The sequence below is a fragment of the Hyaena hyaena genome, unplaced genomic scaffold (assembly GCF_003009895.1).
Source record: "Hyaena hyaena isolate Hyena2069 unplaced genomic scaffold, ASM300989v1 scaffold_19, whole genome shotgun sequence".
Lineage (NCBI taxonomy): Eukaryota > Metazoa > Chordata > Mammalia > Carnivora > Hyaenidae > Hyaena > Hyaena hyaena.
Genome location: NW_024080651.1, coordinates 4791461 through 4808081, shown reverse-complemented (window position 1 = coordinate 4808081; position 16621 = coordinate 4791461). Strand labels below are relative to the sequence as shown.

The window sequence follows — 16621 nt, the reverse complement described above, 5'->3', positions numbered from 1 at the left end:
TTGCCCACATGTGTTTTATGCCTGCCACCTCCCCCCCTTCCCCTGCCACGCAGGAACCGGTAGAAGCCCCAGGGATGAGGGTGCCTGGAGGTGGTGGCACCTGTTGCCCTCCCCTGGAGTCCGCGCTCCGGGACCCCTCTGGAGCACGTCACCTCCCAGCCCCGGGTTGGGTGAGTCCTGGCCACCGCCGAAAAACAACCCGAGGGGAGGGGAGAACTGGGCGGGGCGGGGCAGGGCTGGTCCCTGGTCCTCTGGGTTGAACCGATATCTGATCCGCGGGGCAAAACCAGGGGGCGGCGAGGGCTGGCGGCGGGCGAAGACTCCAGGCACACCTACGCCCCGCGAACCCCTGCAGCTGCGGGCACCATGAGCGGCCGAGTCGGGGACCTGAGCCCTCAGCAGCAGGAGGCGCTGGCCAGGGTGAGAGGCTTCGCGGGCAGGGAGGCTTGGGTAGGGGGCGTGCTGCCTGACGCTGCCCACCCGGGCTGGAGCCTCCATTGTTCAGATGGAAAAGGGACCCTGGAGAGTGTGCCTGTCCAGCCTTCTTGGTCCGGGGCGCAGTTGCTGAGGCGGCCTTACGCCGGACAGCACACTTGAGCCTTTCTCTGGGCTACACGGGGTGGCAAATCCAGCTTTCCACTCCTGCCCTCTCAGGACCACAGAGCCTTGACCCTTGTCCCCTGGTAGTGGGGTAGGGTGGTGCTGCCATCCCTCTGGGCAGCTTCGGGCAGACAGACGAGCAGATCTCCTCCCAGAATTGCAACATTTGTTTGGTTTCTTTTTGGCTCCCCGGGGGTCCAAGCCTTCTCCCTGTTGTACATGTTTTCATTAAACAGGAATGGGCTAGTTTTGGTGACAATCTTGCAGGCTGCAGCTGAGAGTGTCAGCCCATGGGGGGAGGGAGGGCATATTCAGGTCTTGGGTACCACTGCATTAATTTGGTTTGCAGATGTCAGGGCCTAGAAATTGTGACTTCAGGTTAGGGGAGGAGGGATTACAGGCCTGGCTCACACTTTGGACAGCTTCACACTCATGGAGAATAGTTTCTTTTGTGGCTCCTACCCTGGAAAGGGTCCTCCAGGGAAGAATGAGGATCCCCGATGAAAGAGGGGAATCCTGGGTGAATTCCTAACAAAGTAAAGAAGGGTCCCAGGTAAAGAGTGGGGTCCGTGGGTGAATTCCCAAGTAAAGAAGGAGGTGCCAGGAGCTAAGGGTCCTGAGCAGAGGGAGGTGTCCCCAGGTGAAGGAGGAGGGGGAGTCCCCTGGTTAGTCCTCTCTCTCCCCACTGGTAATGACCTCAGGGGGAAGCCCCAGCCACTAGGCTCATGGGAAGGGCTGGACACCTGGACTTTGGGGGTGAATTATGATGACGATGCTTATGGGTCAAAGAGCTTTAAATAATGTAAAAAGTTTATTCTTATTTTTTCTGTTACTTAAAATAAATGAATGGTAGTTGTTTAAAACTTAAGGAAAAGAGAAAAAAGTAGGAAAAAGAAGAAGTCACCCATGGTCCCAAAGGTCTAGACAGCCATGCCTAGAAGCATTTCCTTCTACTTTTTCTTAAGCCTGGTTTTGACCACCTCTGGTTGCACTTTCAGAGACTACTTTCTCCCTATGGCATCTTTGTTAAGGTAGTATTTTCTTCAAGTTACTCCAGACGCTTTCCAGCACCTGCTTAGTGGCTTTCTGTCTTACTTGACCTGCTTTCCAAGGATGGAGTGGCTTTAGGATTAGAAAATGTGGACTGTTCCTAACCTTGCAGCTCCCCCTACTCTGTCCCTGGAGAAGACCCTCCACCACCCGCCTCAGTGTCCTCATCCACAAAGCAGCGATGTGAGTTTGGCTCCTCCTGCCCTAGAGCACATCCTGAGGTTCAAAGGAGGGATTCTGGTAATCTGGAAGGGCAGAGGGGTGCAGAGTTATTGTTACTGTCTTCGCTCCCACTGAAAAGCTTCCTCAGGAGCCCAGAGGTTGCAGCTGATCAATGTGCAAGAACCTCCATTCCAAGTGCCTGGGGGGCTGGGCTGGGGGTGATGATAGTGCATGCTGTCATTCGTGTGACTTGTCAGCACTGGAAGTGTTTAAGCCTATTATTCATTTTTAATTATATGAGCAATACATGAATACATTCTCATTTTAAACATCATCCATGAAGCTAAAGGAGGTTTGGTGGATGGCTGTCAAGATAGCTTCCTGTGGCATTGCTAACACTGGCTTCTAAACCATAATCCCCATTCACAGGTCCCCCTGCAAACCCATTCCTCCAGGACTTGCCTTCGGCTCCCTTAATCCCCATGGACGTGAGGTCTCCTCTCCGTCCCACACCTGAGCCTCAGTCCCATGCCCAAACGTTCAGCGGCTTCCCCAAACTCTGCCAGTAGGAAGAGGTTCTGACAGCAGGTCAGCTCCCCTCCTTCTCCAGCCTCGACGGCACCTGATGAGGCATCCCTGGCCCTGCTGACCTTTGCCTGGGATTGTTTCCACAAAGACTCCACTGTCCAGAGCTCCAGGCAGCCCATGTTTGCTGGGTGCCCACATTTTTTTGGCACCTGCTGCAAGCCAGGACTGACACTAAGTACTTTACCTGTGCACACTCCTTTGATTAGCACAGGTTTATCTTTATCCCCACTTCACAGATGAGGAAATTGAGGCTCAGAGCAGTTAAGTAACTTGCTTCCAAATCTAGACCCTCTAGACACAGTATCAAGGGCAAGGTTCCTAAAATGTTCTGGTTTGCTCACATCAGCTTCACCAGGGATCTTTGTGAAAATAGGGATGGCAGGGCTCCACCTCAGTCCTATAGAATGAGGATCGTGGGGAGGCGGACAGCCTTCAAAGTTTGAGAAGGACCCAACTCTTCCTGCCATGGTGGGCTGAGGGGTGCTGCATTCCCACGTGGCAAAAAGGTCCAGGCAGCTGCTTCTAACTGTGCAGGGTCCCCCACCCTGCAGGGTCCCTGGACAGGACTGACTGGCAGACTGAGTTTGGGAAGAGTCAGTGTTGGGGTGGGAACCGTAGGGGTCATGGGAGCCACTTTGACCATTATATCTCCCCCTCAGTTCCAGGACAACCTCCAGGACCTGCTGCCCACGCTGCCCAATGCTGATGAATACTTTCTCCTGCGCTGGCTCCGAGGTGAGGCTGACAGGGTCAGGAGGGGAAATAGGGAGAGAAGGTAGAAGGGTTTCAGGAAAGTGGGTGGAGCTTTGGGAGACAGTGCTACAGAGTGGGGAACATAGGCTCTGGAATCAGCCTCCTTTAGGCTAGAATATGAGCTCCCCTCCAAATCAGCATGGCACAAAAAACCCATAGAGCCTCAGTTTCTTCATCTGTAAAGTGGGGATGGGACTACCAAGGGTTATTGTAAGTGTTAAATGAGAGGGTGTGGTGTCAGGCACTTGGTGGGCACATGGTCCAGGTGAGGTTAGAGTTCATACCCGGGAAGTTCTTAGGATGATCAGCCTTGAGTCCGATAACCCTGAATATACTCTTCAGGACTTGCCTTTGGGTCTATCTCCAGTTCTTTGAAGACAGGGCTGTGTCGTCCTCTTTGGGAACCTGGAAACCGAGCAGGTGCCCAGCAAACACTTCCAAAAGTAGATGCAATTAAAGGTAGAGAAGGAGTTTCTTCCAGGAATTGTCACAGTAGCATAAAATTAGAATAACAGAAACCTTAGGGAAAAATTCATTTCAATTCAGCACACCCCATGGAATAGATTTTGAACTTGAACCAGAAGAGCTGTCAGAAGCCAGGCTGGAAAGTGCACACACGGTGTGGTGATAATGCCAGCCTTGGACTCAGGCAAACCTGCTATTGAATCCCAGCTTTGCCATGTGCTAGCAGTGTGCTTATGGCAATCACCCACTGTCTCTCAGCCTTACTTTTCTCTTCTGGGTAATGGGTGTAACACTGCTTCCCACCTTTGAGATGCTGTGAGTCAGACATGAACTCACGGGCGTGCACAGTGTCTGCACAGAGGAAACCCTCCCTTCTGTTCTATTCTATTTGGTCACTATTTTAAATTACCATTTAGTTTTTTTTTAATATCACAATTTTTTTGACGTTTATTCATTTTTGAGAGACAGAGAATGACAGTGTGAGTGGGGGAGGGGCAGAGAGAGAGGGAGACACAGGATCCAAAGAAGGCTCCAGGCTCTGAGCTGTCAGCACAGAGCCCAATACAGGGCTTGAACCCGTGAACAGTGAGATCATGACCACAGCCAAAGTCAGATGCCTAACTGACTGAGCCACCCAGGTGCCCCTTAAACTACATTTTCTACAAGCTATTTTTAGGTCGGTTTGGATTTACAAAGTGTTGTGAAGATAGTACAGGAAGCCACCATATACACTGCACCCAGTTTCTCCTATTATTAACAGTTTTTATTCCTATGGTTCACTTGTTACAGTTAATGAACAAATATTGATACATGATTATTAAGTAAAATCTCTATTTAGATTTCCTGAGCTTTTCTCTTCCAGGATCCCATCCAGGATGCCACATTACACTTAGTTGTCATTTCTCAATAGGCGCTCTTGGCTGCAGCAATTTCTATTCTGTTTTTGACAAGTTATGTCCATGTCATTCTCCTGGGCTAAAGAAGGAGTGAGGACAGTAGATTCCTTTTTTTTTAAGTAATAAAAACCCATTGAGAATTCCAGGGATGGTAGTTATCGCCTCCCGACCTGGAGGGAGAAACCAACACTGTAGGAAATCACTCCAAAATCAACACGATCCCAACACCTCTGGCCAACACAGGAAGGAGCAAAATCATTCCCCTGAACATTGGTCAGGCTTTGTTCATCCAAGAAGGGTTGGGAGGACAGATGCAAAAGGGACCATCACATGATACTGGGGGTGAGATGGGGGTGTGTTGGGCCCCAAGCTGGCTTCTCAAAAACCAGGGAAGAAATAGATCCACTTCTTCTCTGGGGGTGGAGTTCATCTGGTCACCAGCTCAGTTCTTACCCTTGATGAGGCTGTCGCTGCCCCGGGTAAAACTTTCATCCTGTAGGCTCAGGACAAGGTTGTCAGCAGTGAGACAGATATGGGTCTATGATGTGGCAGTCGTCTTGGAGATGTTCTGGGCCCCCCAGATCTTGTGCAGTTTGAAATAGCCAGGGTTCTTGCTCAGGACTTCTCCAAGGTGAGCAAGTTGGGGTTAAGGGTTCACACTAGGCCCGGTCTCAATGCCTGGCCCCATCCTTGCTCCTCTAGCCCTTCTCTGGGCTGTCAGATCCAAGGTGGTTCTCAGATAGCTCGTGCCTAGTCCCACTTTGACCCCCAGACAGTAGATTTCTTGAAGCCCCTTGATACAGCATCAGCCCTCTCTCCTCCTTTGGAGTCTTTCTGGGATTAAAAACCAACTTTTCAGGTACCTGGTGTGTCCTTGAGAAAGGAGTGAAGTCACGGACCCTGTAGGCTGCTGGGTTAAGGGAAAGGAAAAGGACTTAAGGTTGTAGGAGAGGGATCAGGTGTCCGCATGCATCTCATTTTCTGTTGCAGCAGACCTGCTGATGTGGCCCTGTCCCCTTCAACTTCACCTCTGTGGCCACTCCCTGACTCATTAGCTTAAAACGAGGCAACAAGGAGAGTGATCACTGGGGCTGAACTTAGAGCCTTCCCCATCAGTCCAGAGGCAGAGAACCCGCCCTCTGAAGTCACTTCCTTTTGTTTTCTTTATCTCCATCCCATGACTGCATCTGTCTCTCCCACTCAGATGCCAGCTCCATGAGGGCAGGGACTGTGCCTCCCCCATACCTCCAGCCTGGCACATAGTAGGTGCTACTAAAAAAGTTATGAGGGTCCATCAACAGTGCCCAAACCGCTTTCTATAGAACAAGAAACCACCCTGGTTCTCAGAAGAAAAATCTATAGACACCACAGAGATTTTTAAAAAAATAGTTTATTGTCAAGTTGATTTCCATAGAACACCCAGTGCTCATCCCCACAAGTGCCCTCCTCCATGCCCATCACCCTCCTTCCCCTCTCCCCCTCCCCCATCAGTCCTCAGTTTGTTCTCAGCATTCAAGAGTCTCTCATGGTTTGCCTCTCTCCCTCTCCCCAACTATTTTTCCCCTTCTTCTCCCCCATGGTCCTCAGTTAAGTTCCTCGTAATCCACCTATATGTGCAAACATATGGTATTTGTCCTTCTCTGCCTGACTTATTTCGCTCAGCATAACAGCCTCAAGTTCTATCCATGTTGCTCCAAATGGCCAGATTTCATGCTTTCTCATTGCCATGTAGTATTGCATTGTATAGATAAACCACATCTAAAACAGAAATTTTTTAAAAAGCTAATAAATATTAAAGAGATGTCTGGGTGGTTCAGTCGTTTAAGTGGCAGACTTCAGCTCATGTCATGATCTCGCAGTTTGTGAGTTTGAGCCTTGCATTGGGCTCTGTGTTGACAGCTCAAAGCCTGGAGCCTGCTTTGGATTCTTTGTTTCCCTCTCTCTTCAGCCCTCCCCCACTCATGCTCTATCTCTCTCAAAAATAAATAAATGTTAAAAAGGTTTAAAATAAAAAAATAAAAAGCTAATAAATCTTAAAGACATGTAAGTGTGCTACAAAGCTTCCCTCTTTCCCAAACTCAGACTCCAATGGCTTTACAGGTGAATTTTTCCAAAGTTTTAAGACTAGCTAATACCTACTTTTACTAATTGTTCGAGTTGCTTTGAAAGTTGGGACACCTGAGTAGCTCAGTCAGTTAAGCATCCCAACTCTTAATTTCAGCTCAGTCATGATCTCACAGTTGTGAGATTGAGCCCTGCATGGGGCTCCATGCTGGGTGGTATAGCCTGGTTAAGATTCTATCCTTTCTCTGTCTCTCTCTCCTTTTGCTCCTCCCCTGCTCGCATGCACTCTCTATTTCTCTCTCTCTCTCTCTCTCTCTCAAAAAAAGTGAAAGTTACTTTATGAGATTTGAGTAAGTTTGATTCCAAAATGAGATCAGGACAATAAAAGAACATTCTAGGCTTGTTTCACTTATTAATGTAGATGTAAGGAAGTCTAAATAAAACATTACATAATAGAATCCAATAGGGTATTAAAATTACATGGCATGATGAAGGGGAAAGAATAATTCAACATTAAAAAATCTATCAGTGTCATTGCACACATTAATAGAATTAAAAATGAGAAAGTACGTGGCTATCTTAATGCAGGAAAAGCATTTGAAAAAGTTCAAATCTTATTTATAATATAAAAACAAAATAAAAGTCTTACCAAACTAGAAAGAGAAGGGAATTTCCTTGGTTTGGCTTTGTAATGGTAATGTAGCAAAAATCTTACAATACATGTTATGCTTAAGTAGAAGTTTTAGATTAATTTTCTTTAAAATCAGGAACAAGGAGTGCACTGGGATGACTCAGTCAGTTTAGCATCTGACTTCAGCTCAGGTCATGAGCTCAAGGTTTCTGGGTTCGAGCCTCACTTTGGGCTCACTGCTGTCAGCACGAGCCCACTTTGGATCCTCTGTCCCCTCTCTCTGCCCCCAGATGCCCGGGCTCTCTCTTTCAAAAATAGATAAAACATTTAAAAATAAATAGACAGACAGATAGATAGATAGATAAATAAAATCAGGAACAAGGAAAGGATGATATCAAGCAACATTACAGTTTAAGCAGAACTAGAGACCCTTGCCAATGTTATAAGTAAAGAAAAAAGTAATCAGTGGTATAAAGGCTAGAAAGGAAGAGTTAAATTTCTTTCCTAAATTTAGAAATTTCATTTTTAAAATAAAGCATCACATTTTCCATTAAAATGAATTTATTTCTTCAAAAGAAGTAGTCACAGCAATAGTTCCCATTTGCTGAAGTTACTGGGACCCAGGTAATGTGCCAAGCACTTTACATGTTTTATCTCATGTCATCCTTTGAATAACTGAAAAAGATACTATTCCTATTTAGCAGATTAAAAAACTAAGAGTCAGAGAAGGTAAGTGAGTTGCTCAATGTTGCACAGAAAATAAAAGAACAAAATCAGAATTCAAACCCAAGTCTGTTTGACTCCAAAGTCCATGCTCCTCACTACCCTTAACATTAAAGGGGTCGGGGCACCTGGGTGGCTCAGTCAGTTGGGCGTCCGACTTCGGCTCAGGTCATGATCTCATGGTTTGTGGGTTTGAGCCCCACGTCGGGCTCTGTGCTGACAGTTGGCTCAGAGCCTGGAGACTGTTTCGGATTCTGTGTCTCCCTCTCTGTCTGACCCTCCCCTGCTCACACTGTCTCTCTCTCTCAGAAATAAATAAAACATGAAAAAATTAAAAAAAAAAAAAACATTGAAGGGGTCTGTGCTCCCATGGGGATGTCAAATATTACAGGCTAAATCAGCCCCTGGAATGAACAGTTTAAAAAGTCCTGGATACTGAAATCAAGGGCCTTTGATGTCTTCTAGAGGATTAAAGATCCTTGCTGTTATTTATTTAAAAAAATTTTTTTTAACATTTTTATTTATTATTGAGAGACAGAGAGAGACAGGGTATGAGCATGGGAGATGCGGAGAGAGGGGGAGACAGAGAATCTGAAGGGGCCTGCAGGCTCTGAGCTGTCGGCACAGAGCCCAACACAGGACTCTCAAACCGTGAGATCATCACCTGAGCTGAAGTTGGATGCTTAACCGACTGAGCCACCCAGGTGCCCCGAGAGCCTTGCTTTTAAAAATAATGTCTAGAGGGACCTGGGTGGCTCAATTGGTTGAGCATTCGACTTCAGCTCAGGTCATGATCTCACAGTTTGAGGGTTTGAGCCCCTGCTTTGGATTCTGTGTCTCCCTCTTTCTGCCCCTCCCCCCCTCACACTCTGTCTCTCTCTGTCTCTCAAAAGTGAATAAATATTTTTAAAATTTTTAAAAAATAATAATGTCTAGACTCCCAATTTATTCTTGGGGTGTCATGAAAGCCTCAGGCACCCCCACTGTTTCCTCATGAGTTTTTAAGAAACTGTGAATTCTAGGTCCAGTCTTAAGCCTCCTCTTACCTTGGCTCTTCTTGCAGCTTGGAACTTTGACCTGCAGAAATCCGAGGACATGCTCCAGAAGGTAAGGCCCCATTCTCATGAATGTCCTGCCTCCCACACACTGTACCCCAGGGATCATCAGCAAAGAGTGGAAACTCTTGCCCTGTCCTATTCTCATGTGTTTCCTCCCTTCCTGCTTAGATCCCTTTCTGCAACAGACCTGGGTCTCTCCCAGAGCTCTTCCTGGCATTGTCATCCCCAGTTCTATGTCAGTAGAGCCTGGGGATGCTCTGGCAAGGTCTTGGGGCTATAGGCAGAGGGATTTGGCCTGACGCCTCAGGTGCCCTTAAGGCCTTTGTAGCAGGCAGTCCTCAGGTCCTGCCATTTCTCTGCAGCACATAGAGTTCCGGAAGCAACAGGACCTGGACAACATCCTCAACTGGCAGCCCCCAGAGGTGAGCCCCATGTAGCACCCCCAAGATAAGCAGATGTCCCTCAGACCCCCTCCCCCACACACCACATCCAGCCATCTGATAGAGCAAGGACACGGCCTGGTAGGCTGGTTTGAGTCAGGATCTCACCCCTGTGCCCAGGTGATCCAGCTGTATGACTCTGGTGGTCTGAGTGGCTATGACCATGAAGGCTGCCCTGTGTGGTTCGACATCATTGGGACCCTTGACCCCAGGGGTCTTCTCCTGTCAGCCTCCAAGGAGGAGCTTATCCGGAAGCGCATCAAGGTCTGTGAGCTGCTTTTGCGGGAGTGTGAGCTGCAGAGTCAAAAGGTAAGTGACTGGGTCCAGGATGAAAAGCACATGGTGGGCCCAATCTGTCTAAAGGGTGATACCAGCACCAGGTAGAAAGGGGAACCCGCCTCTGCTTTTTCCCAAGCCTCAGCACTCTGGGCTTTGGTGGAACGTGGCTTCTCGTGCAGTCACCAATCCATGAGCCTCTCACATGTTCATGGCATTCTCTGTGGGCAAGTGTCAAGGATCACCAAAGCCCTTTCCCCTCTGACCTTGGGTGAGATGTTGACCTTGGGTGCAGTGAATTCTCTAGTTCTATTTCCTGGGAACCCTAGGAACAGTGGATAGTCAGCTTTGCTTATGGAAAAGATGTTTCCAGTTGTAAACTGCGTAACTATAACATCCGATGGGAGAGCCATTGCTTTCTCAACATCCTTGAGAGCAGCGACCCTTCAAACTTGGTGCATCCATTGTGAGTCCCTAGAAGCTAATATGGAACTACTACAGAAAAAAAAAATTGATTTCTGTGAGGCATAGAGCTTCCAAGCCAAGAAGGACCCACACCACTTTCGCAGAACTTCTCTTTGCCCTGGCTCTGTGTTTCCTGGTTCACACCCTTCAGAATGAATCCAATGCCAAGCATGATCTGTTGACATTGAGTCTGAGTGTCTACATGAGCCTAAGAAGACCACTGGCAGGGAGCTTTTATGTCACTGTGGGATGAATTGCCTAGTGATAAGGACTGGGCCTGCGTCCCCAGTGTCTGTCATGGTATTGGACACAAAGTAGGCCCTCTGCACAAAGATGTGTGGCAAGCCTAAGAAAATTGCAAAGCATCCTATTTAGTGCCTCTAGTTTGAATAGATGTTTGTCTCTCGAACAAGGTGGCTGACCTTATGGGGTCACAACAGTGTCTTCTACTTACTTCCTGGATGTTTCCAATTGGAGGTGATAATTGCGGTGATGATGATACTAGTAACAACATCTGCTGATATTTACCAGGGGCCAGTGTGTGTCAGGCACTGGGCTCTTTGTGAGTTATTTCACTGAGTCCTCACAGAAATTCTATCAGAACCTGGAACTATCCCCATTCACAGAGGAAGGAAATAGGCTCAGAGTGCTTAAAAACCCACCCAAGGCCACACAGCCTGCCAGCAGCATAGCTCTGGTTTGACACACCATGGGACCACAGATGCTGGCTGGCAAAATATGCTATTGTACATGGAGATGCCCAATGAGTGACAAGTGAGATCTTTAATTCTACAGTTAACTAATTCCAGGCAATCCTGTTGAGCAAACAGTGTGACAAAGGTCACTGTGCCAGCGCTCAGATGCAGCATCTTCTTAGATCCTGGGTGGGCTGTTTGGAAAACCCTGTGGGCAGTTGGGGGTGAGAGTAACTGGACAGTGGAAGTAGTGAGTTCCAGGTCTCCCTGGCCAAGACCTCTTGGCTGGAGTTGTTGCCTGACCTGTATATCTGTGCTGTCCCGTGTAGCTGGGCAGGAAGATCGAGACGGTGGTGATAGTGTTTGACCTGGAGGGGCTCAGCCTGAAACACCTGTGGAAGCCAGCTGTAGAGATCTACCAGGAGGTAGGTAGGCAGCTTGCTTGAGACTAATAGGGAGCCACCATCCACACCAGCTTCCCATCCATGGAGGAGGAGTTGCCCCCCAGAAGCTCCTAGGGCAGCCAGAGAAGCTGGCCTGGGGTTTCCCCCTCCAAGGGGAAAGAGGAACATGAATATCACAGAAGAAGTACATCTCATGGGGAAAGTGGATGACCAGGGGGTGGGCTCTGGTCTCAGCAGTATTAGAAGCCACCAAGTCCAGGCATAGAGTGTGCTGGAGCATGACTTTGACCAGACTTTTCTTGCCACAGTTTTTTGCCATATTGGAAGCAAATTATCCTGAGATGCTGAAGAATTTAATTGGCATTCGAGGTGAGCCTATAATGGGGGTGACCCTTTAGGGAAAGGGGAGGGGGAATAGAAGGGAACAGTGGTATCACCCAGTTCAGGGCTTCTCAAACCATCATTTGAGATGATCAGGTTTTTTGTTTTTTCAGTCAGTCCTTCATAGACTGATACTTTGGGAATATACAAAATTATGCTCTGGTATGTAGCAGCAAATGTCAAATAAGTTCTGTTTCTAAATGTACACCCTTAGTTTCTTTACCTCTCTGGGTGTTGATTGGTGGTAACAGGTAATTCATGGACCACATGGGTTGATAGACATGCTCTGAGTGGGAATGTTCCCTGTCTGTGATGGTTGTAGAATGATGGGGCCACCATGTGTATCCTGGGGTCAAATGATCTGCTTTCTAATCTAGCTAGCTCTGTGATTTTGATCAAGTCTGCTTAACTTTACTGAGCCTCAGTTTTCCCAACCTGTAAAATAAGGGTGCAGTGATACCTCCCTGTAAGGCAGCTGTGAGGTCACATGAGAAAATCTATGGAGGAGTAGTACAGAGCCTGGCCCACAGAAAGCACCCAGTAAGTGTAAGCAATTCAGGTGGGACATGAAGTCTAATGCAAATGCCGCATCTACTTGCACCCAAGAGAATTCCAAGACAACACTATGAGACAAGGCTACACTATGAGTGTAGGAAAAAAAAGAGGCACCATTGGGAAATCCACATTATTGACACCCTACAACTGGGTAGGGGAGGCAGCCATTTATTGAGAGCCAGACACTATGCCAAGTGTTATGCATACATTGTTTAAATTTCTCCATTTTATAGTTAACAGCACTAAGACTCAGAGTGGGTGAGTAATTAGCTGAAGGTCACACAGCAGGAAGTAGCAGAATCTAAATCTATCCACTCCTATCCAGATCATGCCCTTGGCCATGAGTATACCTCCAAGTCCTCTAGTCCAGCTTCCCAAAGGAGTTTCATGTGTTTCAGCCCCCAAGCTCTTCCCTGTGGCCTTCAACTTGGTCAAGGTATTCATGAGTGAGGAAACACAAAGGAAGATAGTGATTCTGGGAGGTGAGTGACTTGGTCTCCTGGCTATGCCCATCTCTGCATCTGCCTGAAAAACAGAGGTCAATGTGAAAGGCCCCATTTTTCCCTGACTCGTCCTGACTCAGGTACCAACCTTGACCTGACCCCTGCTGTCCTTTGCACACTCAGATGATATTTCAGGCCCGAGACCCCAGCCTGGGTGGCCACATAAAACATTTGGGTGCTCTCAAGAGTAGGTGCATAGAGGAGCAAACCAAGGACACATCAGGTTTCCTCCCTGGACTTGACTCTTTTCCCCTCTGTCAAGCATACCTGAGTCCTCACAGCCCCCCTCCCCCATCTTGCTCCCACAGGCAACTGGAAGCAGGAGCTGCAAAAGTTCATCAGCCCTGACCAGCTGCCCATGGAGTTTGGGGGGACCATGACTGATCCTGATGGCAACCCCAAGTGCCTGACCAAGGTACTAGGTGCCCAGAGGATAAGAAGGGAGGGGTGATGGCTGGGGTCAGTGTTCACTCACCAGCCCTTACTCATAGATCAACTATGGGGGTGAGGTGCCCAAGAGCTACTACCTGCGCAACCAGGTGAAGATGCAGTATGAGCACAAGATAACTGTGGCCCGAGGCTCCTTTGTGCACGTGGAGAATGAAATCCTATTCCCGGGCTGTGTGCTCAGGTAGGGATGGCGGCCACTCCACACCTGGGCACAGATGGGCACAGCCCAAGCAGGTGGTCATTAGTAGGGCCCTGTCCTCTGCAGGTGGCAGTTTGCATCACATGGGGCAGACATCGGCTTTGGGGTTTTCCTGAAGACCAGGATGGGGGAGCGGAAGCGGATAGGGGAAATGGTGGAGGTGCTCCCCATCCGGCGCTACAAAGCCCACCTGGTACCTGAGGACGGGAGCCTCACCTGCCTCAAGCCTGGCGTCTGTAAGAGCTGTAGGATTCACAGGAGTCTTTTTCTCCTTCTGGCAGAGAAATGAGCTGATATCTCTTGCCAGGCTGTCCTGTTTGCCCTCTATTTCCAGCTCTCGGGGAGGGTATGGGCATCTGTGCAAGATTCTAGATCCTGTGGTTGCCAGGGGAATTGGCTTCAAGGTGTTGGATCTGGTGAGTGGCCCCTGGGTGTGGGTACAAGGGTAGAGTGCATTTCGGAAAGTGGGATGCACAGCCCAGAGCCATAAACTCAACTCCCAGGTAGCCCTTACACAGCACTCAACAGGCTAAGAGACAGGTAAGTAAACAGCCAGGGGCTTAGCTTTGGGAGTCCCAGCCTGCCCAGGTGCATAAGCAGACCCACTGTGGGAATCCCAAAGAGATGATTATTCCATGTGTTTATCCTTCATTCTCAGGCCACCCAAGCCAGATGAACATATTCCTCAGAAACCATACTGACCTTCCACCTCTATCAGGAACAGAACTAGGAGAAGGGGAACCCAATGTTGAGGAGGATGGGTTTTACTAATGCTTTGCTTAATACATACCTCATTCACCTTTGTGGAAAGGGAGAATTAGAAGGGTTGAGACTGAGAAATCTGGATGACTTATCACGTCCCAGAGTTCACTTTGCATCTTGGCATTGAAGGGAATGCCTTCTTTGAAAGGCAAGATGGAAAAGTGACTTATGGAGCTCGGCCCTCTCCTCTGGGGACAGCAGGGCTCCTCTCTGGGTTGGAGCATCAGGATAAAGGAAATGTATTCCTTCCCTTCCCTTGCTCAACACTCATTGGATAGTCCTATCAACCTCAGTAGGCCTCAGATTCCCCATCCTTAAAGTGGGGATGATATAGTACCTTCTGTGGGTCTGCTTTGAGGATTCAGAGAGCTATGGGCGCGGATGTGATGCCTGGCACATAGAAGGAGCTGGTGCGTGCTCCTGGTTATTATTTTTCCTTTAGTTGGCACGAGGAGATGGTCTTGAGAAGTGGACTGGAGGCTGGGTAGTGGCTGACCATCCACAGCCCTAGGCCTATTCCCAAAGGCACCAGATGTGCAGATGAGTCAGGTTTACTTTGCCTGATGACTTCTCCACCCTTGCAGATGTTCTGCGCTTTGACAACACCTACAGTCTGATACACATCAAGAAGGTCAGCTACACTGTGGAGGTGCTGCTCCCAGACAAGGCCTCTGAGGAGAAGATTCAGGGTCTTGAGGCAAGGAGACCATCTCCAGTGCAATGAAGACCTCGGCTGTCTCAGTCCCTGTGCTTATCAACCACTTAGCACCCCCTCCCTATCCCCTTCCCTCCTAGGCGGGGTGGTGTTTGGAGAAGCCACTTCTCCCCCCACCCCCTGCATTACCATCTCAGGTCTTTGTGCCCCCCGCCCCTGGCAGAGCAGGAAGGGGACATCCAGTGCATAGGCCACCGTGAGGATTCAGACAGACATCTGATCCCCTGTTTGCAGAGACTGAGAATGGGGATGCTGAAGATGAGCCAGAGTCCACCAAGAGAGGGTCCTACCAACAGAAGCTGCCCTTATTGTCACTCCTGACGAGGTCCACCAGTCTTGGGACTCACCCACACCTAGTGATCCAGCTTGGGGGTGTGTGCATGAGCCCCAAGCCATGCAGCGGCTCAACGTCAAGTCTGAAAAGCAAGGAAGCCCCCATCTCGGCACGTGGGTGCTCAGCAGGGATGGACAAGGCCAACTGGAGGCAGCTGGGTGGAGGGATGGGGCCAGCTACGTGGTGGAGCTGAGGGTCTTGGTTCTGGCAGGGCACCAAAGCCCCTTCAGAGTCACCTTACTGCCTTTGGAGGGAAGGTCAGAAACGGAGCATGAGGCCCAGTGGGGATAACCATCAGGAGGAAAAGCCACGCTCAGCCACATAGAACTAAATGAGCAAAAACTCAGTCTCTCAGAATTCTCAGTGACCCCTGCCTCTCCCTTCTCACCTGCTGTGATCCAGCTGACATTCAGCTTTGGTTCTCTCTGGCTCTGAGTAAGGACCAGGATCATAGCAGAGCTGGAGTGATCTGGAACATGCTGGAATAAGGTAGAATGTGCCTGGGTATAGCTCTCATCCCAAGGTGCTCATCCTAGACTCTGATTTACTTCTTGGAGACCCATTAAGCTTTTCCTCCATCTTTGTGTCTCACTAGGGGGACAGCTAATGTCTGCCAGCACCCCACCACCCCACCCTAAATGTGACTCAGTAGCTGGCCAGTGATGGCTTCCATTTCCCAAAGGCTGGCTCTCCTGGGCCCCACAGCCCACAGTCAGGACCACCATCTGCTCTCCTGGATAAACTGCACCCAACAGAGCAGCCCTTGCCCGGAATGAGCCAGTGAAGCTGCTGAGTGGTCAGATGTCCCTGTCAAAGGATTCCTTGCTGCAAAGCGTTAGCATCCTGGCCATCAAGACCTTTGCCAGAGACCTGAAGCCTCAGCAAACACCAACATCCAGGTGTTTTGCAAACAAGAAGCTGGTTCTGGCCCCTTTCTTGTTCTTGGATTCTGTGATTTCATTTTCACTGTTTAATAGATTTCCTGATTTCCCAGGGCCTGTTCTTCCCAGGCAAAAAAATGATGAGGCGTGTGAAGGTGAGTCTTCAGGTGAGCTCTGTGAGGTCCTTGGGGCCTCTGGCCCACCATCTGTGGCAGCCTCATCACCCATGGTTCAGCACACAGTCTGAACAGGGGCTCTACTGCTATGGAAAGCCAATGAACTAAGGAAATAAAATGTGAAAAGCCAGGGCACTGAGGCATCCCTGGCCCAATGGTGGTTGAAGAGTTTGGCATGAAGAAAAAACTTCCATGCCAGCTCCAAGGAGACAGCTTGGGGCTGTCAGGCACTTGCAAGCACCGTTACTGCATCCCCAATATAAGAGGCTTTCCCAGCACTCCCACTGCACTGCGTGACCACCCTCTGTGCAGCCTCCCCAGATGCAGAGACACTTGGTCATTCCAGAACCGTCTTCCTACTGGGCTGGCTGGGATTGTAAGGTTTCCCCTGTCAG

General features: G+C 49.0%; 1 protein-coding gene across 1 annotated transcript; it reads left to right on the top strand.

Moving 5' to 3' along the window:
* Nucleotides 1-351: 351 nt before the first annotated feature.
* On the top strand, nucleotides 352-14844 carry LOC120227891 (SEC14-like protein 4). The gene is made up of 12 exons (XM_039225923.1): nucleotides 352-420; nucleotides 3060-3135; nucleotides 8996-9039; nucleotides 9353-9412; nucleotides 9551-9739; nucleotides 11196-11291; nucleotides 11579-11639; nucleotides 12605-12688; nucleotides 13018-13124; nucleotides 13201-13340; nucleotides 13425-13594; nucleotides 14705-14844. The coding sequence occupies exons 1-12, from the start codon at nucleotides 367-369 to the stop codon at nucleotides 14842-14844; spliced, it is 1221 nt and encodes a 406-aa protein (XP_039081854.1). The 5' UTR covers nucleotides 352-366.
* The last annotated feature ends 1777 nt before the right edge of the window (nucleotides 14845-16621 follow it).